Source organism: Esox lucius, chromosome 9, assembly GCF_011004845.1.
Source record: "Esox lucius isolate fEsoLuc1 chromosome 9, fEsoLuc1.pri, whole genome shotgun sequence".
NCBI lineage: Eukaryota > Metazoa > Chordata > Actinopteri > Esociformes > Esocidae > Esox > Esox lucius.
Window position 1 is genome coordinate 16,002,122 of NC_047577.1, and position 25,170 is coordinate 16,027,291.

A 25,170-nucleotide genomic window follows, 5' to 3' on the forward strand; every position below is an offset into this window, starting at 1 on the left:
GTGGATTTCACCGTGACAATATGTAATGAGACTGATGATCTCGACCAGACAGTTCTCAGCATGAAATCGTCTTTTTAGTCATGAAGATAATCACCTAGGTAACTAGACGTTGGTTTTTGCATTTTTGCACAGGGCTGATGGTAAAACGTCTGGAACGTGATTTTGATAAGTATTTGTAAGATTTGTGCGCTACAAATTGACCACAACTGACCCAAATGATCCAAAAAGATGTTGTACTTAATTTCTTACCTAAAACACAACCTCACGTCTTATGTTAGTGGGAATACCTGAACAGATTTACTATCTCAATGTTTTGCTAGTTTGTCTTTCTGTATGTCGGTTTGGTAATCTGTTTAGTCCAGTGTTTCCCAATCCTGGTCCTGGGGACCCCAGTGGGTGCACGTTTTTTGGTTTTGCCCAAGCACTCTCGCACCTGATTCAAATTAAAGACTTAATGATAGGTTGATTACGTCAATCAGGTGTGTGAGTGGTAGGGCAACGTTTGAATCTGGTGTATGAGTGGTAGGGCAATGTTTGAATCAAGTGTGTGAGTGGTAGGGCAACGTTTGAATCAGGTGTGTGAGTGGTAGGGCCACGTTTGAATCAGGTGTGTGAGTGGTAGGGCAACGTTTGAATCAGGTGTGTGAGTGGTAGGGCAACGTTTGAATCAGGTGTGTGAGTGGTAGGGCAACGTTTGAATCAGGTGTGTGAGTGGTAGGGCAACGTTTGAATCAGGTGTGTGAGTGGTAGGGCAACGTTTGAATCAGGTGTGTGAGTGGTAGGGCCACGTTTGAATCAGGTGTGTGAGTGGTAGGGCCACGTTTGAATCAGGTGTGTGAGTGGTAGGGCAACGTTTGAATCAGGTGTGTGAGTGGTAGGGCAACGTTTGAATCAGGTGTGTGAGTGGTAGGGCAACGTTTGAATCAGGTGTGTGAGTGGTAGGGCAACGTTTGAATCAGGTGTGTGAGTGGTAGGGCAACGTTTGAATCAGGTGTGTGAGTGGTAGGGCAACGTTTGAATCAGGTGTATGAGTGGTAGGGCAAAAACATAAATGTGCACCCCTTGGGGGTCCCCAGCACCAGGATTGGGAAACACTGCTCTAGTCGGGCATTTGTGTCCATTTCCTTCAATAACATGTTAAAGAACAGAGCTTGTGTTCTTTAAGAAGAAAGAAAAAGGTAATTTGTTATTTCTATTTCATTGGATGTTCAGAAGCATTCTCTCTCAGTACAAATGTTCTGTGGTCTGGGACACCTGTTGATGCAAGTTGACCAGGGATTGTTTTTTAATGGTCCCCTCACTTCTCCTATTGGAGAAAAGATGGCCATCGGTTGGAGTTGCTCTCTACGGACACAGGGAATGCTGTGGCCAAAATGTTGTACTTTTTATTTAGGTTTTACAGAAAAACAATACTTTCTCAGACAGGAAAATACATGAGCATTATGCACTGAAATACAGTAGGCCTACAACACAATAGGTATATATATATATATATTGAGGCCTCATATTCACTATAGGCTACTTGTGTCTGTTTAAAGATGCTGTGTGGGATATTTGCAAATAACATTTTGGGCTAAATGTGTAATGTTTCTGTGTATAATGTGTAGTAGAAGCACTACCATGCCTCAGTTACCTATGACATTTCAGGTTTTGGTGTCATGGGCACGTTTTGGCACATACATAACATGGTAAACATTTTTTAGACAGCACCACTCCTACTACCAGTGGCCAGAAATCCCAGAATGCATCTTTAAGTCTCTCGTGACAGTCTCATCAACTAACTGGGATTTGGCCTTGGGTGATGAGATTAGTTTGTGCTCTGACACATTGTAATTCTACAGCTGACTGCAGATGATATCCCAACAGCCAGGATCTCGGATGCAGCTTTTTGAGGACAGTTGAGGACTGTGGGCTAGTATACTATTTCACTGTTAAAACATTGTTGGCTGCAGTTTCATCCAAAAGTGCTGTGTAGGTGTCAGAAGACCCGTGAGGTTAAAAATAACCTATGGCCATATTGTTTCCATGGTAATAACATTGAATAGCATGGTGAAGTTTTGTGATACTGATAGACCTACTCTCTTTGAAGTGCCAGACAGAATACATTTGCAGCATCATTTCACAGGCCCAAAATAACATACACGTAAGTAAATTTTTTATTTAGCTGACACTCTCATCTAGAGCTAATTACGTACTGTAAATCATTCTTTGTATACATGTAGTACACACATTTTAGCCATTTTTATCCTTGATTGGACACAAAGCCTAAACATAACCTATGGATTGGGAACTGGGAAAACAGGTATTCGTTTGTTGGTTACAGATACATTGATGTCAAATTTGGATATTTTCAGCTTCCAGGAGTTAAATAGTGTATAATAGATCCTGACTTTCTAGGATCTTCAATGTCAGCTCATGAAACATGAGACCAAAACTGTTTCCTTATCTTCATTCGCATTACAGTTTTTATTAGTAGTAGTATTGTCTCCTTATCTTTATTTACATGAATTCTGTATCTTTAGTGTTGTCCTTTTTTTTAATACTGTCTATTGTTGTTACCTTGTTGTTACTAAACCTCACTGTAAGCATTTCAATGGTCCGAATCTTGTGTTTCATATGATTAATTAAATCTTAAAACTTGAAAGGGAACCCTAAGTTACAACCTTCAAACCTAACCATTAACCCCACTTGTAACATTTCTCCTAAATAACTCCTAAGCTTCGAGTGGTCCATTAAATGTGAAATATTCCATGTTTTACTCTGGCTATTTTAGGTTCCACACCAGATTAATAAAAAGTGAACACTACACGCACACACCGGTGGCTTATTCTTAAAGGAATGGTTTGTTTGAAGTGCTCGAAGGTAATGTTTATAGGTGATCCTCTGGAATGGAAAACCTATCATTTTGCTGATTGTTATTGCAGACCTGCAAGCGGTGTGCAGTTTATGGCCGTGAAACAACCTGGAATGCAGTCCTGGAGCTCCTTCAACCCTCCTTAAAAACCCCACCCAAAGATGGTCAGTTATCAAAAAAAGTTAAATACGGATTAGTGATAGTCTAACATCACATTTCCATAAAGAAAAACAACCAGAATCAGTATATTATCCTGTCTTCGAATTTGATTGTAGAAAGGATAAACAGACCTCCTGAGCTGATAAATAAACTGGTACTGTATATTTCTGAATACAAATGTTTCTGCCTACCAAGAGGATGTGACCCAACTGAGCCTAGTAACGTTACAGACTTCTATGCATTGGTACAAGTAAATGTAGCTACTGTACGCACTATTGCTGCTGAGCAATACATTCCAAGCTAGCAGGGTAACTAGCTAGTTAGCCAGCGATTTTATAAATACTTAAATCTATTTCAGTTGTTAGGGGATCGACTTTTATCAGACAGTGAGGGTGAAAACAGCAGCGTTCACGCACTCACTAGTAAACCAGTACATGCTGTGTGTTAGCTAATTAGCAGCTGATAACCGACGTAATTTTACATTACTGCAATAGACCTACCTAGACACGACGCATGAATTATGAGCTAACTAGCTAGTGGGCAGCGCATTAAACACAGGACTCGCGGTAAGTTTAAAGTTTAGACAACCATTTGAAAGGAGAAGGGTGTTAAGGTTTTTCACATGGGAGTCTATTTTTCGTGTTACTGTGTACTCTGGTTGTGTTTAAAATAATATGATATTCTTAAAAAAAAAAAAACATCCATACAGTAAGTCACTTTGATGGCAGGGCAGAGGGGCAGTCGCCCCTGCCTGTGCATGTGCCTGGGTCGGCTAATGTTTTGCAGCCATAGGCCGCAAATTGTGATTTCATTGAACACTTGAAGTACAACAATCACACACTAACTTATCAAAATATGCTGCAAGATACAGTATATTTCTAAAAAATTATCAATTGAGATAAATGCAGACCATACTGTCTTCTCATCTGTCTTTCATTAATTGTGCTTTCCAAATTCCAATTTTCCTAATCCCCAAACAGACATGTTTCTATAATTCTTTGATTTCTTGGCCTCTACGCCAGCTCAAAAGTTGTAGGCTACTTGAATTTCTTTCAGTAATTTTCTAGCCCAGTTTAGCTATATGCTAGGATGGCTTTGGCTAACTGTTTTTCTTTCATTCCAGTAATGAGTATATCTTCCCAAGTTATGAGCATATTCAATTCCACAGTCCTCAGTAATTTGATGCTGCAGATTATTTGATAAAGATGTACTGTTTATCTGGTCAAATCTTTTTTCTAGCCATGTGGAATCAGATGATGACAGTGACTGTATTGCTTGCTCTTTGACCCCACCTAGGCAATACCTGACATAGAGAGCATGAATGCATAGACACAGTTGTTCATTTAAACAACCCAAAGTGGTCTATTTACACTGTGCTGTAAAAGTAAAGTTATTAAATCCTTAGTATCACATTGGTGCAGTCCTCCCTCATAGGCAAGCAACTGATATACACTCATCTAAAGGATTATTAGGAACACCATACTAATACTGTGTTTGACCCCCTTTCGCCTTTAGAATTGCCTTAATTCTACGTGGCATTGATTCAACAAGGTGCTGAAACATTCTTTAGAAATGTTGGCCCTTATTGATAGAATAGCATCTTGCAGTTGATGGAGATTTGTGGGATGCACATCCAGGGCACGAAGCTCCCGTTCCACCACATCCCAAAGATGCTCTATTGGGTTGAGATCTGGTGACTGTGGGGGCCATTTCAGTACAGTGAACTCTTTGTCATGTTCAAGAAACCAATTTGAATGGGTACATGGTGGTCATAAAGGGATGGACATGGTCAGAAACAATGCTCAGGTAGGCCGTGGCATTTAAACGATGCCCAACTGGCACTAAGGGGCCTAAAGTGTGCCAAGAAAACATCCCCCACACCATTACACCACCACCACCAGCCTGCACAGTGGTAACAAGGCATGATGGATCCATGTTCTCATTCTGTTTACGCCAAATTCTGACTCTGCCATCTGAATGTCTCAACAGAAATCGAGACCCATAAGACCAGGCAACATTCTTCCAGTCTTCAACTGTCCAATTTTGGTGAGCTCGTGCAAATTGTAGCCTCTTTTTTTCCTATTTGTAGTGGAGATGAGTGGTACCCGGTGGGGTCTTCTGCTGTTGTAGCCCATCCGCCTCAAGGTTGTGGGTGTTGTGGCTTCACAAATGCTTTGCTGCATACCTCGGTTGTAACGAGTGGTTATTTCAGTCAAAGTTGCTCTTCTATCAGCTTGAATCAGTCGGCCCATTCTCCTCTGACCTCTAGCTTTAACAAGGCATTTTCGCCCACAGGATTGCCGCAGACTGGATGTTTTTCCCTTTTCACACCATTCTTTGTAATCCCTAGAAATGGTTGCGCATGAAAATCCCATAGCAGAATGTGAAATACCCAGACTGGCCCGTCTGGCACCAACAACCATGCCACGCTCAAAAATGCTGAAATCACCTTTCTTTCCCATTCTGACATTCAGTTTGGAGTTCAGGAGATTGTCTTGACCAGGACCACACCCCTAAATTCATTGAAGCAACTGCCATGTGATTGGTTGATTAGATAATTGCATTAATGAGAAATTTAACAGGTGTTCCTAATAATCCTTCAGGTGAGTGTATACTCCCAGGGTGTTCTGAGACAGAGAAGTACATTAGGTATGCCTACTGAAAAGCAGTAAAATGTAAACACATTTATCACACTTTTGTCTGAATGTGTAACATGTAACAATATATTTTTAAGAATAAAATATGTATAACCTATTTTTACAATCAGAAGTAGGGCTCTGTCCGTAGCACTCTGTCTGCCACTGATTTATGATTTCTTCATGATTGAAATCACAAAATATTTTAGTAAATGTTATGGTAGCATCATATTGATGACACCTATAATTTATGATAATCTATAAAGACTTCACAACGGTGTGTTCGCCAGTTTATTTTCAATGTAAATTACCCACGATGATGATGAATTTGAAAACTGTTTTGTTATTTAAGCCGTCGTAGTCTGCTCCTTGAATCACACTCAATGTCAATTACTGTCTGATGTATTAAGGTGATAAAGTACCAGAAAAAGCCATCTGGTAGGAAGAGGGAACTGGGGTTCCTCGAAGCCTTCTGTGGGTGGGAATGGGATATTTTCTCAAATCTCTCACCTGGCAGCCAAAAATCCCTGTATTAGCTCTCTTATTCTCTGCGCCCAAGGCACGCATGCGGCAGTGTGACGAAGCCGGAGCTAGTTGCTTGACTGCCTGCCGGCTTGAACAGTGCCGGAGTGCAGCCTGGCTCCGGCTCAACTTTGGGAGCGAAATCGGTGTGTTCCTAGAGGCTGCTGAGACAGAGTTAGGCAGCTGGCCGAGCTGAGCCTTTCTCAGTAAACAACTGCGAGGGTAGCCTACGTGACGCACCGTCATTTACACTTCAGCGACTTTTTCACGATCTAGACATTTTTGGAGTGTTCACTGACGGTCATGACATTTCTGCATGGTGCCTTTGGCGCAGTAGATTGCGTATACTAACGACCAAAAAAGTATCGTAATGAAGATTGCTTGTCTGACGTAACATTTATACATATAATTGCATCGGAGCTCCTGCGCGGCTTTTGCTTCCTTTTGAAATAACGACAGTAGGCTAATACCGTGTAATGAAAAATGTGGTATTATCATTTAAATGTTATGTTAGTAGCCAACTGCTTTTCAATCGAGACAACTCTATTCTAATTCATTTGCAGGTGAGCGAGGTTGGAATGAACACGCATTGCTGTCAGTGCCTTGGCAAAAACTTGGGTTGCTCTCGGTTGCTCTGCCTGCCTCTCTCCGTCTTCCATCGCAATGGGATTTCAGCACTGGCAGTAAGAAACGCCGTGGCTGTCCGGATAGATTTGGACTGAGGTGTAGGTGGGCCGGCGTATGAAATAAGGAACTGGTTATTAGACTCAATTCAGTTCTTGCACCGTCAGTCGCTCGAGGTTGCGACTCAGGCGAGACGCAGATGCGCACCCGACGGACTCATAAACTTGCCACTCAACTTTTCCTTTCTGGGTAGATCGATTGAAAATATATTTTCCTTTTCAAGGATCTTGAGAATAAACGGATACCTCTCTTTGTTTCGGTTTATATATTTATTTGACTTATAAGGACCAGTGGTTGGACTAAAGATGCTGAAGTGTGTTTAAAAAAAACCCTGCATTGATTGCCCTCGCTTGGGATCTCAGAAATATGGATATGTCGGTAATGTGGCTTAAATAAAGGAGAATGGATATCATTTTTTTCGGTAAGGATTTGATAAAACGTCCGTGGTGCTGAGGATATCGGCAGCCGTAGCCCAACAATGCCGGACGGGGCTCGGGACGTGCCGGTAAATTCCTCTCCAGCGGTGGCTGCGAACGCGGAGGGAGACGAAATAGAAGTGTTGGAAAGTACCGATGTCCTTCCTGTGGCACCAGAGGACGTAAGTCTCAAGCCATATACACAGTCTTTCAGCGTATTAATACTTGATTTTTACGTAGAGGAAATAGGCACTTCAGTAACCGATGTTATTATGTTGTGTTATTGAAACATAGCTTCATGTGTAATGGCTGTTATAGCCTAATTATGGCAGAGACCATTATTGGACAGCGTTTAGACTAACACACCCGTCATCCATTCACGGTCCATTATGTGTTCATTACACATGATTGAGCATTCTAAGCGTGGCTGTAGTACCATACATAATTGATGATGTCATTGTTTAGTTCAATTAGATTGATTCATTGAATGATAGAAAGCCCTGCTTGGCTACCAGCTGATGCCACTCCTTAATAACAGGTGTTTAAATTGCACCTTTCTCTCTGATACTTTACCACCACTCTTTCTGTCTCTCTCTCTCTCTTTCCTTCCCTGCTTCTGTTCTGTTCCCTATCTCAGCAGTGGAAATCTCTGTTTGACAAGGTATGTATGGCGCTAGGGTCACAGTCTCCCAACTGTCTATTGCATGACAACACACTTGTGGTTTCATGTGAGCAACGAGCTCCCCGCTGCCATAACTCTGTACCTTGTTAACATGCTCAATGTCAATCTTACTACTGAAACAGTGACTTTTAATCCATGCTGAAACTCTGGCCGCTCGTTCGATATGAAGGCTAACCATCCGTGCCGTTATTGTGAAATCCCACCCCGGTCATTGCCGAGGTGGCCTCGGGTGTTGGCGCTGGTTGGAGCCCCTGGTAACTGAGGAAGACCAGACAGGAGACAGGGGCGTGTTGCCGTGGGTGGTATCTCCTCTCTCTCCGGTCCTCCTGACGTCAACCCTGGCGAATGCAATTACGGCATGACAGAACCCCCCCGGTTTCAGTTGTTGCTGTCCCATCGGTGGGTCTGAGGACTCATGCCACAGAGATGGACAAGGAGTGCGTGTGTGCGTGTGTGTGTGTGTGTGTGTGTGTGCGCTCAGGTCTGTGCTGGACCAGCAGGTTGGGCTGACGGACGGAGATGCAGACCCCACCCCCACACACCCTTTCTCCTGCCCTTCCATCCCAGTGGGCCTGCCTCAGCACCTGCCCGCCCCCGCCCGGCCCGGGCCCCACCCTCTCTCAGGGGGGTGTAGGAGTGGTTTGGGGGGGGGGTTCAGAGGCTTGTGTCAGGCTTGCTCCTTCACGATCTCAGGCTGGGATTACAGGGTGTTGGGGTGGGGGTCGTCTGTGTGTGTGTGTGTGTGGGGGGTGGTCATTGTGAACACTTATTAGCTGGGCCTCAATCAGCTGCCTTTATGCGACGCGGCATCACTTCGAAATTCTCAAGTGGCCTTGAAAATAGATGGGAGGGCGCCTGAGCCAAATGCACCCTATAGAAGGGGTCACTGTCAGGTCTGGTAGATACAGACAACACCCCCCCCGCCTTCCCCGCCCCCCAGTCAACCTCTTAAGTGACCCCTTTCTTCTGTCATACAAAGGACACGTTGGCCTTTTAGGGTCTCCTCACGGGAAAAACCAAGGAAGTTAAATGATAGCGGAACCACATATAAAAGGGCTATTTTTAACCACTCTGGCAGCCACTGGGCGACAGGAAGACAGACATATTGTTTGGAAAAAAGTAAGTAACAGGCGCTGTTCTTGTTGATGTGTACTTTTCCAAATGGCAATATGATACGGATAACGTTTTCCCACGAGTCCCACGACCCTGCCTGGTCATCCTGAGAGCACACATTGGCCTTCCGCATCAGCTGTCTCCCCATGTGGGTCAGAAATGGAGCCCTTACTCTCAGTAATGTCCTGTTTCACTGGAGCTTGTGGGGACAGGGTGTGATTTGGAACTCAACCCAAAAGTCTCTCCCTGCCTGTCTCTTTCTCTATATATTTCTGTCTCTATTTTGTCTCTCCGTGTCTTTCTGTCTTTCTCTTCCTTCTATCTCTACGGGTCTCTCTCATTTTCTCCCTCCCTCTCAGGCTGGTGCCTTAATCAAAGTGCAGTGTGCTCTGTTCAGTTCCCACACTGTCCCCAGAGAGGGTTTTGTTGCAGTGTAAGTGCTTTCTCTCCAACCAGGAAGAAAGATAATAAACCTTTGATATCCTGAATGTGTGTTACCCATCTTTAAACATACTAAAGAAGTGAGGATTATTACTAAACATTCACACAGACACACACCAAGGGTACACACAAACAAAAAGTAACACACACACACACACACATACACAAACAGACAGACTTAATGAACCAGGAAGCCCATCAGTGGAATTGAATACCAGCTGCCCTCCAACACGTTCACTGTAGAATCGACTGGCTATTTTAGCGATGATGGTAAAACCGTTCAAGACAAAACCATCTGTGTGAATCCCAAATGGCCCCCCTTTTCGCCGTGGCTCTCAGGTCAACAGCAGTGTACTAGACAAGGAATAGGGTGCCATTTGGAACGCGTTGTCTGTGTATTAGTCTCTCACAATCACAGATTTGCACCTTGTTCCCCGGACTGTAAGGACATAAGTATGTGTTCAACAATGGAAGACATTGCTATTTTACAACCCGTTGTCAGGTGGTTCCTCACCCTGAATGTAGCCTATAGGCCAATAGCAACCCGGCGATTCAATTTCCTGCTCAGAACGCCACTTCGGCTGGAGCAACTTGTTGATTGTGTTGAACGATCCCTTCGCTCTGCCCTCGTCCCACCCGCAGTCGATCTCCCTCCCTGTGTTAGTCCTTACAAAGGCCACGCGTCTCCACACTTTACCCTCTGTGTTGACGTGTGCCACCGTAATGTACCCGCATACATACATACACACACACACGCGCGCGCGCATGCGAGCGCTCTCCTGCTCCGCCCGGCTCTGACCTGTTAAGACGCTAACAGGCACGTGGGCAGATCAGAGGGATTTCTGGGGATTAGGACTCTTTCACATGGGCACCCATACAGTTGTTTTAACACTGATTCCTTTCACGCCATGTTCCGCGCACTACGGCCAACTGGGGATATCCACTGGTCAAATGCTTGTTGATATGATTTGGGGGCCCACCTGTTTGTGTGTACGTGCGCACACTCATTCCCATTAGTGTGTGTGTGTGTTTGTGAAGGTCTTTTTTTTCATTTTATGTGTCAGTGAGCGTGTGTAGTGGAGCATGGCTGCTATTGACCGAACAGGAAGGCCGGCAGGCATCATTTGGGGCTTTTGTTTCAGGCCACTTACTCCACTCCCACATGCCACAGCTGCCAGCCACTCAGCCCTGTGTTGCCCATCCTCTCCATTGTCCGGATTTAAAGGGTTGATTGTGGGACAGCCAGGTGACTGGCACTAATTGGGTCTCAGCCAGAGTTGTGTCCCTGGTCTACTTGTGGGCGGGCCTTATATCTTCTGTCATTCATCACAGTTTCCTTGGTGACCTAAAGTATTGGCACCCTTTCACTCTCTTCAAATAACTCCCAATTGTCCAGAAATTATCCAAAGTATTTGGTCCCCACCATTCTTTATTTTACTTTTAATATGACAGAAGGTTTGTTTTTGTTTTTCAGAACCTAATATAACCTTTTATATCAGAAACTAAACAGAAATGGCATTGACAAAATTCTAGACATCCAGCCCAAATAACTGCAATCAAGCACTTCCTGTTGATTTAAAGGGTGCCTTCCACCAACATCTATTTTTCAAATCTCTCCACGGGTTTTCAGTAGGATTTAGATCTGGATTCACTGCTGGCTACATCAGAACAGTCCAGACCTTCAGAAATGTCTTTGGGGTCATTTGATCTGATTTCTGATACTGGGTTCAATTTCTCTTCCCTACCCAGGGCCAGAGACAGCAAAGCAACCCAAAACATACCTGAACCACCTCCATGTTTGTTTGTGGGAAAGGTTTGCTTTTCTTTGAAAGCAGGATTTTTTTTCTTTAAACATATGGTGTGGTTCACCAAAAAGCTCTAATTTTGTGGCATCTGTCCGTAGGAGATTTGTCCAGAAGGATCGGGCGATGTTCAGGTCTGTTTTGGTTATTTGTATTTTGGTTTCCTGGCTCTCTCAATAGTGGCTCTCCTACGATACAACCCCCATTCATTGAGTTGGTGACTGATGGTGCGAGTGAAACTGTTGGTACCATGTGTCTGAATGTCAGCTTGAATCTGTGTGCTAGTCGATCAAGTTGCTTTCTCCACCATTCAAACAATCCTCTGTAAGGTTTTCTCTTTGCAGCCACATCAGGGGAGGTTGGCTACAGTGGCTTGGACCTATAACTTCTTGATATCATTACACACTGTGGAAACATGAACATCAAGGTCTCTGGAGATTGTCTGTGCTTGGCCACCTTTTCTTTCTTTCCTCCACGCTTATTGTGGTACATCGTGACACAAATCGGGAGAATTAGTCATTTTCTCTGTTCAGACTGGTTGAATTTGTGTTATATTGAATTTGAGTTTGAAATATTTCATATTTCAAATGCCTGCAATTCACCACAGGTGAAAGGAGAATCACCTGCTTAAAATAAAGGTATTCTTCTATTATTAATTATTGCCAGTAATGTAGTTTGGGCAATTTATTTGTGGGATATGCTAAGATCTTTTAAACAATTAAGATTATTTTTATAAAAATAAAATGACAGAAGAAATTGTACGCATCTTCTTGAATGGGTGCCAATACTTTTGGCCATGACTGTAGATCGTCATTTCTACAAATATGAAATCTTTATGTTTCTTAGCTATGGAAGGACCCCAATCTGTGTGTGTCTTCTTTCTGTGGGTCCTCTATAGCTTTGAATAGATGTTGTCATCCCCTTAAACAACAGAAGCCGTGAGGTGTGAAAACATCTCTTTATGTTGAGATATAAATAGCCCCTCCTCTCCCCGCCTGTCAATCTGTGGATAGGAACGACGATGTGTGGCTGCTCCACTCATAATTGTCTGCAGTGTGTACACATGGAGAGATGGAAGAAGGCAGCTCTAAGTAGAAGTCTGTCTTATGATGGTTGAATCGTTCCAATGCAATCCTCCCGTGTACTGTGTTCATTTGATGGAAGGTGGTCCTACAGCGCATGTGTGTGCGTGCATGCGTGTGTGTATGGATGCGTGTGCACAGCACATGTCCGTTTTATGTGTACTAGACGAGCATGTATATGCCTGCATGTACATTCAGTGTTATTTGATATAGTAACCTGTATATAGGCGTCAAAAGAGCTGCCAGAGCAGAGTCTCCGTCAGAAGGACTGCTGTGGTTTGCTCAAAACACCACTCCACCACTTTACACTCCTAAAAAAAATATCTCGCTCTTTTATTTCTGGTGTCTCCTGTGCTCTCTATCTTAACCCGTATTCCTCCCGTATTTCATCTTCTCTCACTCTTTCTCTTTGCCCTACCTTTCTTTCTACATTGCCTCAATCCCTGTCTTTCTCCATGCCCTTACTTGCTTTAAAAAAAAAAACATCCCCCTCTGTCTCCATCTCCTGTCTGTCCTTCCCCGTCTGTTTGGGTTTTCAGCTAAATTTGGCCTCCGTTTCCTCAGTGGAGTGGATGACTCTCATCCACCTTTCGTCCTCTACAGGCCTGTCATGATGTCCTCTCTGTTCCTTAGGCCTGTAAGCGTTTCCACCACAGCTGAAGGGCTCTGACCGAGGCGAGTACATCCGCAGCAGAATGACTTGTCGTTAGCACCAGTGTAGCGGAGCTAATTTGATTTTGTGGCTGGTGATGAGTTTCCTCTGTCTAAGACTCGTAAACCAGAATTCCGCCCTCAGACCGCAATCATTTCCACCTTGTCTAACAGTTAAAGCGCTGGGTTAGCCAATGGGCGTCTCGTGCTTTGATTCTCATCCGTTACCTGAGTTTTCACACGCAGTAAATCATCCAGATTTCTCGACGACGTTGGGTGTCACGAGTCCCATGGCCTCCAGTCGTAACCAGACTACGGTGGTAGAAGCTGCCATGCCCGGTCTCGGGGGAACTCCCTTATTTCTTGAATTAATATCAAGATTAATGGGAGCGGGAGGCCATGTTGAACAGCCTCCATCCTTCTATTTCAACTTGGAGTCCAGTCATTCCTTATGTTTTGCTTTCTCACAGGTTGAAGTTACAGAAGATAAATAATATGCTGGAGATGAACTGCTGGTAACAACTCAGGGTCCTCATAGTGTTTTGTGCCAACATTTGTTTGTGGCTTTTGTGATGTTTTGTTTGTGTCTAATTTATACTGTTTTGTGTTTGTGTCTCTTATTAATGTGGCTTACGGATATTGACACATATACCTTGCTTTACTGTACTCGACACACACACACGGAATAGTCTGTTTCTATGACACATTCCTGCACCGCAAGCCACAAGGGTTCAGCGCTAAAGCCCGGCAGGTGGACTGTTGACAAGGCCACAATAAACTGTGTGTTTGCCCCTCCGTGTGTGTGAACAGATTTGTGTGTGTGTGTGTGTGTGTATGTGTGTGTGTGAACAGATTTGTGTGTGTGTGTGTGTGTGTGTATGTGTGTGTGTGAACAGATTGCTGTCTCCATCTCCCTCCCTCAGTCAATCACTGCCCATTAGGGGTTATGCCACTATGTCATCACCAGGTTCCATTGAAACTCTTCTCCCTTGGTACAACAAGGGAGAAGTCTCTTATGTGGCAGATGGTACATTGAGTACACGTCCAAACAGAGGCTGCAGACAAAAACATTTCTGTTTCTGACTAGTTAATGCGTAACGCAGATGATGCAGCATTATGCCTTCATTTTCTAAACATGGGTGTGTGCGTGTGTTTCTGAGCACGGGCATGTGTGTCTGTAATGTGTGTAACATGAGTGTGTGTGTTTCTGAGCACGGGTATGTGTGTCTTGAATGTGTGTAACATGAGTGTGTGTGTTTCTGAGCACGGGTATGTGTGTCTTGAATGTGTGTAACATGGGTGTGTGTGTGTTTCTGAGCACAGGTATGTGTCTCTGTAATCTGTGTAACAGAGATTACAGTGTGTGTTTCTGAGCACGGGTATTTGTGTCTGTAATGTGTGTAACATGGATGTGTGTGTGTTTCTGAGCACAGGTATGTGTGTCTTTAATGTATGTAACATGGGTGTCCGTGTGTTTGTGTTTCTGAGCGTGTGTATGTGTGTGTGTAATGTGTGTAACATGAGTGTGAGTGTGTGGTTATGTGTTTTTGAGCACGGGTATGTGTGTCTTTAATGTGTGTAACATGGGTGTCTGTGTGTGTGTGTTTCTGAGCATGGGTATGTGTGTGTGTAACTGTGTATAAGCATTTCATTTGAACCCCAAGCATTGTAACTGAATGCTTCCCTTGTATCCAGTCGCCCATAAAAAAGCAGGTCCAGTTTAAAAGGCCTCAGCGTCTTGCTGTGTGTATCTCCTCTCCTGAGGGTACACTGGAGTTGAATTAGGGGCAGATTCGGCTGTAGATGCAATATAGCGAGACGCAGGCAATTCAAAGGCAATGAGGTTTCCTGCAGCAATGTTTCCTCCCAGTCACAAACTAAGTTAAGCTAAACTGTACCTTTTTGAACAGTCTTAAACTGAGGTTGGCTTAACTAAACCTGTCTTGGTGGTCTAAAACTGAGGTTGGCTTAACTAAACCTGTCTTGGGGGTCTTAAACTGAGGTTGGCTTAACTAAACCTGTTTTGGTGGTCTTAAACTGAGGTTGGCTCAACTAAACCTGTCTTGGTGGTCTTAAACTGAGGTAGGCTCAACTAAACCTGTCTTGGGGGTCTTAAACTGAGGTTGGCTTAACTAAACCTGTCTTGGTGGTCTTAAACTGAGGTAGGCTCAACTAAACCTGTTTTGGTGGTCTTAAACTGAGGTAGGCTCAACTAAACCTGTCTTGGTGGTCTTAAACTGAGGTAGGCTCAACTAAACCTGTTTTGGTGGTCTTAAACTCAGGTAGGCTTGACTAAACCTGTCTTGGGTGTTTTAAACTAAAGTAAGCTCAACTACACCTGTTTCGGGGATCTTAAACTGTAGTAGGCAAAAAAAACTTAAACTGAGGCAGGCCCGGTTTCAGCCCTGTCTGAGACTGTCTTTGTGTGTCTGTACACTTCATATGGGAGCAGAGAAACACTTATCACCTGGCACAAAGAGGACGAGTGCATGCCAAATGAACCCCTAATCCCTACATAGTGTACTACTCCCTATGGGCCTTGGTCAAAGTAAGTAAACTATGGGGAATAGTGTTCCAGGTCCTGGGGGGGAAAATAACACTGGTCTATATAATATGGTATTATTTACTTGTAACATCGAGCTCCCTTACTGAATTTCATTGTCCTTCCATACGTTTCTGCTGCGAGCATCTGTTTTTGGTCTCCTGATTTCCCTGCAGGTCTTGGGTCGTTGTGAAGGTTCTGGGAATGTTGTCCTGTCCGTCCCTGCTCTTGTTTTGCTGTCGTTGTGGCCGTCTCGTCGGCTCAGCGCACGCCCAAGGTGATTGACTCTGAGTGCTTAGCTTTCACTTGGTCTCGTTTGACCCTCCCTCCTCCCGCTGTATCTCTTTCAGCCTCTCTCTCTCTCTCTCAATCTATCTTTCTCTCACTCTCATCTCTGCATCCCATCTATCTACAGTATATATTGCTGTCTCCATGCACTGATTGCGTCCCTGCTTTGAAGAGGCAGCCAAATGGGAACTGCTGAGTGCTCACAGTTCCAGGTTGAGGGGGTAGGCAATGCTGGCCAGTGGCCACGACAAATCTTCCGAGACGTGGGATGGGTGAGTTAATGGTATATTAGCCAAGGGATCCCTTTTCTAGCAGAATCAGTGATTTGACTCTGCATTGGCCGGGGGTTGTATGGTGTAATACACTGAGCTGGGTCATCATGCTTTAGCATTTAGGGTTGTTCTGGTAACATTCCCCCAAATTCTGTTTTCTAGAAGTCTGATCGTGGATTGAATATCCTGAAATCATGTTCATCTTCTGGAATCTCATGCAGAAAGTTAGCAGAATTTAGTTGCCTGTTTCCGAGGTTCCTTTCATATTTCATAAAGTTGTCTTACAGTATATGTATATATGTATGTAGCATGTATTCACTTTGCGGAAGAGACGATTAAGAACTTCATCCTGATATGTGTGGAATTTAAAGCGTCTGAAATCTTGGAATGTGTAAATTATTTCCTGGTTTAATGGCTTTACTGGGTTTACCACAGAAAATGACAACTGGAATGTGTTTTCAAGGTTTCATTCAAGGAGTTGCCTTAAACTAATTGAGGTATTCCAGATTTGTGTTCCCAGTTAAGGTGATCTTTCACACCTACACTCCAGATGAAACCATGTCTAAATTTTGACAATGCTGTTGTGCTTCACCAAGTCCTGACAGCTCATACACTATGGTTTGGGCACAAGAACATCTTACATTTTAGGGGTGCTGTTTGGTTTTAGAAAACTAATCTTCATATTTTTTTATCATTTTCTTTTAGACAACATTAAGTTAATTACCAGATCATTATTTTTCTGGATGGTTTTCTGGACTTTCATGAGATTCCTGGGATTTAGGGGACTTTGAGGGACTTGGCTAAGGGGTTGAACACCATGCTGCTATAACCCACTGACAGTGACCGCTGCTGGAGTTGCTGTAGAGATCCTTAACACTTCTGGTCTGTGTCAATGGGCCATAATGACTTGAGTTAAAACCATTTGAGGTTGGAACTGTTGGAATTGGCCCCAAACTCTTCTCCCCTTGAGCTGCCTTTCTGGGAGTTTTTCAGCCTCCAGGTCCCATTCCCTACTGCCATTAAAGGAGAGCTGTTCTGGGGGGCAAAAGGAAGAAAAACAGGGCCTCTCGGCACTCCCTGAACTCTTAGGATTATGGCAATAGGATTATGAAACAGAGGGTGATCCGCATTGCAGCAGGGCTCAGCAACAGGCCTCCACGGACCAGGAGACTGGCTGGCTGGCTGGTTCATTGTTATGGGTTTAGAAAAAGACCCAGGAGAACCAGCAGCTTGTGAGCCGCCACCGGGGCGGTGGGCCGGGATCGATGGCATCTGTTTCCCCTGGGTTCATGTCCTGTACCCCCGCCTTTCTCCGTCACCACACTCCGCTGTATCTTCACACTGGGACACAGCAAAGATGTTGACTGACAACTGAAGGGTCCCGACTGCCTGCCCAGATGGCAGCCTTGGAAATGTCACAGACAGCGGACCCCACCCCGAACGCCTCCTCCCAACCCCCAGGCCCCGAGCCCAACCCCGCTTTTAAAGATTTGTAGAATTAATTCAGGCCCCCCTCCTGAGGGCATCCCCGGGCCGGGACCATCTCCCCTCTATTAAAGACCATAAATCTTTATGGTGAACAGAGCCGCCATCCCCTCAGAAGCAGAGCACAGTTCAGGGCGAGCCCCCCGAAACAGGGACTGAATAGAGTGAAAGGCAGAAGAGAAGACTGACAAAACCAATGTTCCTCCCTCTTTTTGTTCCCTTGTTCTGGCATCAGAATGGCCTCTGACAGTGGCTGCTGTAAATGCTTGTTCTATAGAGGGTTTGGTCCACTTGTAATGGCCTTCTCACCCCAATGTTATGTAGAGTTCTGTGGGAAGGGGTTATGGCTTGCTTTGTCCGTGTGCTGACCTGCTCACGGCCTGTGTCTGAGCAACCAACTCTCCATCACTTTTTCTTTTTTGGGGTGTATGTGGATGGGATTTTTCCAAGGCTTCACTCGTTTTGTCTGTGTTTGTCTCTAACAGCGTTATGCGTGTGTGATTTTGAGAACGAACACAATTGACATCCTGTTTGTGTATGTGTGTTTGTGTGTGTGTGTGTGTGTGTGTGTGAATCTGTCATCTCATGTTTGACTCCGGGTGTATTCCCCACACTCCCCAGTGTGTCGGTGTGTTTAGACCGGTGCCATGGGAGGTGAACTGTTTATGTGCCCACATGCTTGGCTCTCTGGTGAGGGACACTCATGCAGCTGTCTGATGTGGGAGTCTCTGTCACTACAGGAGCCCTGGGGGCAAAGCAAGCGCACACCTCCTTAATGATTTCCCTCTCTGTGGTGGTCCCGGTGTGTAAACACACACACACACACACACACACACACACACAGCGTCCTATCATACGGAACAAGGCAGGAGTTGATGTCAGCCCACAATGGTGAATGTCCCTTTGCCTCAGTGTGTGTGTGTGTGTGTGTGTGTGTGTGATTGATTGCGCTTGAGTGCCTGCGAGCATACACGCGTGTCTTCCTTGATACCCTGCCCTCCCATAGCTGAACGGGGAGCATCTCTGTCGGGTAAGACGTTATTTAAGTCTCGCGGGGATCAGCGTATTGAGAGGGCAAGAAGAATAAGTGGCCATATATCTTCTCTTGGCTGTCTGTAGTTTCAGCGGGTCGGACAGAGCGGACGGATGGAATACTTACTTGGCTACTTGTTGATTGGGTGTTATAATACTGCCTGCCAGCTGGTACGTGCGATATAGGTGTGATCAAGACGCGACTGATATGCTCCATTCACTGTTACGCTCCATCTAGAGGGAGACGTGTAATAGAGGAGACTGGCGACATCTCCGACCCTCTGCTCTTCACAGGGAGTCACTTCTGGGTTACGTCATCACATGACTATTATGTTACGTGGCCGTGTTGCTAGGTTACGCGGTCGGGGCATCGGAGGGGTGTGACAGACGGCTCTAATTTGTGGCGGCGAGCCTGGAGCCCGCGTCGGGGCCGATCTGATGAATGAGGGACCCTGAGACACTCACTCAGCTTGACACACACACAGACAGACAAACAGACAGATCACTGCCTACTGACTAGGACCGGGGCTGGGGAACACACCCACAGTCGGCATGGATTATCCCAGGGGGACAGGAACGTCAATAGTCTTGTCACCCCCTCACTCTCTCCCGTGTCATTGTGGCAGCAGAGCGCACGACGGGGACGTGTGGAAACCTCTTTCAAACTAACACCGAAATGAGCGCTTCCTATTGGAATAGCACTTGTGGCTCTTTACGGTTTCAGTTATTTGTCTTTGGTTCATATTGAACATGACCCGGGAATCTCTGCGGCGTCTGTCTGCCCAGAGATTAAAGACAAAGATCACAGGTGCATGATCTGAAAAACAATTTCTGACAGTTAATTGGACCGTATTCAGAGATCTGAATCCTATCAGCTTTTTTTTTTGTATGTTGCGGAGGAATTGAAATGAAAAAGGCACGGGGAGGGAATGAGGGAAGGCAATCAGCCTGGCCAAGCCAATCTATCTTTATATTCACTTTTCATCCAGCCAGGCAATCAAGAAGATATTGGAGCTGTGTGCTTGTTGAAGGACACTCTCTTTTCTGTGCCTGTCTGTCTGACTGTCTGTCTCTGTATGCGCGTATATGTCTGTGTTTTGCAGTAAAAAAAAAAGAACGAGCATTTGTCCCGGCCTACAGTCCCCCCGTGTCTCTATTATGTTCCATGTGATAACTATTGAACGAAGGCCTGATACTGACAACAGTCTCCGTCAGTCGGTTACATTCCTCCCCATCGACCGGTCAAGAGACCGTCCTTTAAAATGCCTCACATGCGCAACCTCGTTAGACAGGATTTCCTTTTCTTCCTCATTCCCATTTGAACCTCTCCCTCTCTCTACAGTTGTTCCGTTGTACCCCAGCACCCCGGTAAAAGACCGAAGACCAGAGTTGAACACTTGAACTTGTTATTTTCTGGCTCATTGTGTGGAAGGGATGATTACGGCGGAAGGAAAGCAGACACAAATCCACTGGCCTTTGATGTGGAAGACGAAAAGGTGCAGGAGTAACTGCTCGTTAAAAACACAGGCTAGCGCAGGAACCCCCCTCAGAAGGAATTGTCAAGTGTTGTTTTGGGATGAAAGGGGTGGGTGGCGTACTGGGGGAGGGTTGGTCGGTTGGATGGGAGCTTCGGATTGGTGGTGGTGTCGTCAGGGTTAAGAGTTAATTAAATCGTTTTTTTCCTCTTAGCCGTTTGTTTGCTGATGTGGTTATCAATGGTCGCTTTCATCCGTGGTTAAGGTGGTTCAAAATACTTGCATACACTGTAGTCAAGGTTATGTCATTGTCATCTTAACCTCATCGTCATGCCTGAAGTGATAGCTTTAATATTTCTGAAAATGAAAGAGAAGTTTCCATTATAGTAATTATCACCCACTTCCAAACTAAAATCCTAATTCCTGTCTGCTGTAGTCACTGGTACCAAAGACTGTATTCTTTTTTAATGTGTGTGTGTGTATGATTATCTGTTGGTAAATGGATGAACAGCGCGTGGCAGTGGTTGTACTGGGGGACATCTTTATGCGTTGTATGAGCATCTCAGCCGTGTTCAGAGCAGTTCCCATAACAGGCTGCAACACAGCTGGTCAGGATGCTGTCCATGGGGCAGAAGTAGAATTCGTAGAGGACCCAATGTTGAATGCTGAACTCTTTCACTCTCTTTAGGGAGTAGAGCCCTGGCGGAGCCCACTCGACAACACTGGCGGTGTTGCTGGTCGGTGACAAGGCCATTTGAACACCGATAAAACATCAGACTCTCTCTACTGTTGCTCAGTTGGTGTGATTTGTTGACATTTTTTTTTTGCATTTTCAATTCAAGATTTTAAACACACATTCTCACAGTGGTTCCAGACCTTATATTAGCCAGCTGTGCAGGATGATGCAGTGTTGCTTAAAGAGAATACACATTGGTATTTTTACCAACAGTCTCCTATTGAAAGGTTGTGAGTCCACACACACACACAGAAACAGACAGACTTAATGAACCAGGCAGCCCATTAGCGGAATAGACCACCAGCTGCCCTCCAACACGTCCACGGTTCAAACCTGAACACACACACCTTTCTTTCTTCCCTTTGAGAGCACAAAGCTTTGGAGCGGGGACCTGCTGTTATTGGACATCGGCATGGCATTTGAAAGGCTATTAGAATCCTCTGGAAGCATTAGTCATTGTGGTTCATGTTGCGTCACGGGTAGTCTGGCGAGCCCAGTCGTGACACGCATGGCGAGCGGGGCTCCGTTTGAGCCAGACTGTGACCTTTTCATCAAGCTGTCCGGCGGCGGGAGAGATGGTTTCTGGGTAATTAACAGCATGGAGACGATAGCTCATCTCTTGTCGTTTGCCCCACCCCCTTCTGCCACTCAGCCGTCGTTCAGGAGCGACGGCCCCGTTAATTAATGAGATAGCAAGACTAATGGATTTGCATTGATCTGATAGGATGTGCAGCCCTGCAAACTCAGCCCAAAACGTATCCATGATAAGCAGTTCATTAATTATGAAGCAAAGGAGGACCTTTTTATATTGTTGTGAGGATGTTGTATTTAGTCAATGTAAAATGTAATGGCTTATTTGATACATAAGGAGTATTTGATCTAATTGATGTTTCGTAGTGCTTGGGGTTGTACTGATTTTAGTGTGTGCATGTGACATCTCAGTAGTTCTATTTCAGAGGTGTCCCTGTTAATGTCGGCAGCCATGAATATTCACGAGGCCCGCGTAGCATCTCACTCTCCATTTAATACAGGCAGTTGACGCTGTCACTCCTCGCCGAATATTAAAATATTTTTTTCCGAATAACGTGTTCAACAGATACCAGTGTTAGTGTTCAAGACATCAGGATCTTGTCACCATCCCCAATATCTCTGGTAACGCTCTTATATTGGCTCTGATTAGAAGGAATGCAGAAATGTAGGCTCGGGTTGGAGTGATTGGATGGAATGCTGATATGGTGGTTCTCTCTTTGCAATTCCCATCCCGAGACAAATGCAAAGTTTAGCCAAGGCACTGAACAGTATGAGAAGAAGAAGATTTTTCCATGGTCTCATATCACACAGGAATTGAGTGTGATTGCAGCATTTAGCTTTGAACTGTACTGACAAGTCGGTGTCTTCGTAAAACACTATGATAGCACTTCTACAAACCCAGTACAGAAACAACATGCACAACTCTCCTCACCTCCCATTGTATTCTACACCTCCTTGAGGTGTAAAAAGCAAGGCTCTGTTCTGTTCAGCAGAACTCACTCCCTCTGTCTAAATCGTTCTTGACACCCATTCTTGTACCCCTTCAGTGACTCAACCAGGAGCTGTCGGGACACAGCTTTTCTTTACACGTCCACCTAAATTGGAGTGTGAAGTCGGTGTCAGATCTGCTCCGGTGAACACAGAGCTTTGTTCTAACAAACCATCTTGGACTAGCTTTCCTCAGACAGCTATTTGTCCGGTTCAGACCACCCAATCCGACAGAAGAAGACAAATGTTTCTGTTGTCATTTGATTGGGTTCACACATCTGTGTATTGTCTTTTAGTTTGAATCAGGCTTCTCATTTTCAAATGTATTTCTGGCCTTTCGGTTGTTTCAGTACGCCTGTTTGACATTAGTGAAGTGTTTATGAACAACAAGTCAAAATCTCTTCCTTACAAACCCATGAAGCCCTCATAATTTAAAGTATTCCATTAACTCGGACAATGAAACATTGGCAACAAAAAACGGTAGAGGTTTTTGACTTCAGAGCCGGTGTCAACCCTTCGTCCCTGGAAGACTGAGCCACTCCCCCTTTGTCATCATCCCAGCCCGCTTGCAGGCTGCCGTCTGCCCTCGAACTGAACCAGTCTCCTAGACGACCACGAGGAACGGGTTCACTTCATATCTCTGTCTGGGCCTGCATTCAAAAGGCTTTTGTGTTATTAGTACTTCTGATTTAACATGCAGATCATATAGCAGCCTTCTGCCTACGTGGCTCTGGTTCCTGGTGTCCGGAGATCCTCATGAACGTTTGGAGCGTGTTTTCAACAGCTAGTCAATGGGAGCAGCGCTAAATTATAATACTACTGCTTTTAATATCTATGTGTGTGTGTGTTTGAAAGAGATACAGATAGTGACTTAGATGAAGCCAGTATTGCACAGGAATGGCCTCTCGCTAATGTCAAAGTCTAGCTTAGAATCCTGAATTACCACAAGAAAGGCAGTCGTTTGTGTGCGCGTGTAGTGTAGGGTGTGTGGAGTGTAGGGTGTGTGTAGTGTAGGGTGTGTGGAGTGTAGGGTGTGTGGAGTGTAGGGTGCGTGTAGAGTAGCGTGTGGGTAGTGTAGGGTGTGTGGAGTGTAGGGTGTGTGGAGTGTAGGGTGCGTGTAGAGTAGCGTGTGGGTAGTGTAGCGTGTGTGGAGTGTAGGGTGCGTGTAGAGTAGCGTGTGGGTAGTGTAGGGTGTGTGGAGTGTAGGGTGCGTGTAGAGTAGCGTGTGGGTAGTGTAGGGTGTGTGGAGTGTGGGGTGCGTGTAGAGTAGCGTGTGGGGAGTGTAGGGTGTGTGGAGTGTAGCGGGTGGGGAGTGTAGGGTGTGTGGAGTGTAGGGTGCGTGTAGAGTAGCGTGTGGGTAGTGTAGGGTGTGTGGAGTGTGGGGTGCGTGTAGAGTAGCGTGTGGGGAGTGTAGGGTGTGTGGAGTGTAGCGGGTGGGGAGTGTAGGGTGCGTGGAGTGTAGCGTGTGTAGAGTGTAGTGTGCGTGGAGTGTAGCGTGTGGGGAGTGTAGCGTGTGTAGAGTGTAGCGTGTGTAGAGTAGCGTGTGGGTAGTGTAGGGTGTGTGGAGTGTGGGGTGCGTGTAGAGTAGCGTGTGGGGAGTGTAGGATGTGTGGAGTGTAGCGGGTGGGGAGTGTAGGGTGCGTGGAGTGTAGTGTGTGGGGAGTGTAGCGTGTGTAGAGTGTAGTGTGCGTGGAGTGTAGCGTGTGGGGAGTGTAGGGTGTGTAGAGTGTAGCGTGTGTTGCCGCACCCTTCTCCACCGCTCCTCAATAAACGTTGAGTCACTAGACCCTCCCGTTTTGCAGCTGCCGAGCCAGCTGACCTCATTGACACCCCAACCGATTGAGTGAGCCCCAAACTGGGAAGCCAAACAAAACTACATCTGCCGATCACTCAAATCATTCACTCTATGTGTGTGTGTGTGTGTGTGTGTGTGTATGTATGCGTATGTGGGTGGTTTGGTGTGTGCATTGTGTGTGCTCCGTAGGGGATAGATTAACTGATACGAGTGTCGCTCACAGACGCTTTCCGTTGACCGTCTGCAGAAATATCCCCTCAGTCTCCATGACTGGAGGAAGGGCTTACGGCAATCACACCACTTAACATAAGCGCTGGCCTGGTCGTGTGTGTCTGTCTGTATGTGTGCGTCTATTTCTCTCTGTGTGTGTGTGTATGTGTGTCTGTGAGAGGATCACATCCTCCCCAGTGTTGCTTTGTAATTAGCTGAGACGACCCCCCCCTCATTCTAGTAGCTTTTAATTAGACCAACTAATTGGACCATGTCAAGGTAGCACTCCATTTTTATGTGTCTGTGTTGGGTCTGGTGTGTTTGTCTTTGTTTGTGTGTGTGTGTGTCATGCATAGATGTGTTCTGAATATATACAGTGCCTTCGAGGACCCAGTTTCAGTCTGTGGGCCAGGAAACAAAATATCTTCCCTGAATGTTAATGACCTGTCTAACCTCATTGTCTCAGTTTTATAATTAACGGGCTTGAGACACTGAGCTAAGGAGGCACATACACAAATATACAGCTAGGTATAGGAATGGTGTTATGCTTTCTAATAGCGTATCGATGGTACGCAGCAGCTAACGCCATACATCTGGGGGGCTAGCAGTTGGTTTCCAGTGATGCGTGTTTGAATCAGCAAACGGATCAGGGGCTGAGACCCATCGCTGCCAGGGTCACGCGTGTTAGCGCGCCGATCCGCCCAGTTGGACGTGTTCCCGCGGCAACCTGTTGGAGTTGACGACAACATGCGCTGGCGACTGGAAAATTGCGTCT

At 45.4% G+C, this 25,170-nt stretch overlaps 1 protein-coding gene across 2 annotated transcripts in view; it reads left to right on the forward strand.

The window, feature by feature from the left end:
• The first annotated feature begins 6,276 nt into the window (after window positions 1–6,276).
• The window catches only part of rhbdl3 (rhomboid, veinlet-like 3 (Drosophila)), a 42,263-nt gene continuing 23,369 nt past the window's right edge, over window positions 6,277–25,170 (forward strand). The window contains exons 1-2 of one of the 2 annotated variants that reach the window (XM_010902160.3): window positions 6,277–7,453; window positions 7,909–7,932. In XM_010902160.3, the coding sequence (XP_010900462.1) occupies window positions 7,334–7,453; window positions 7,909–7,932 (144 nt within the window). In that variant the 5' untranslated portion in view covers window positions 6,277–7,333. The remainder of the gene's footprint in view (window positions 7,454–7,908; window positions 7,933–25,170) is intronic. The other variant, XM_020049453.3, reaches the window with a different exon arrangement.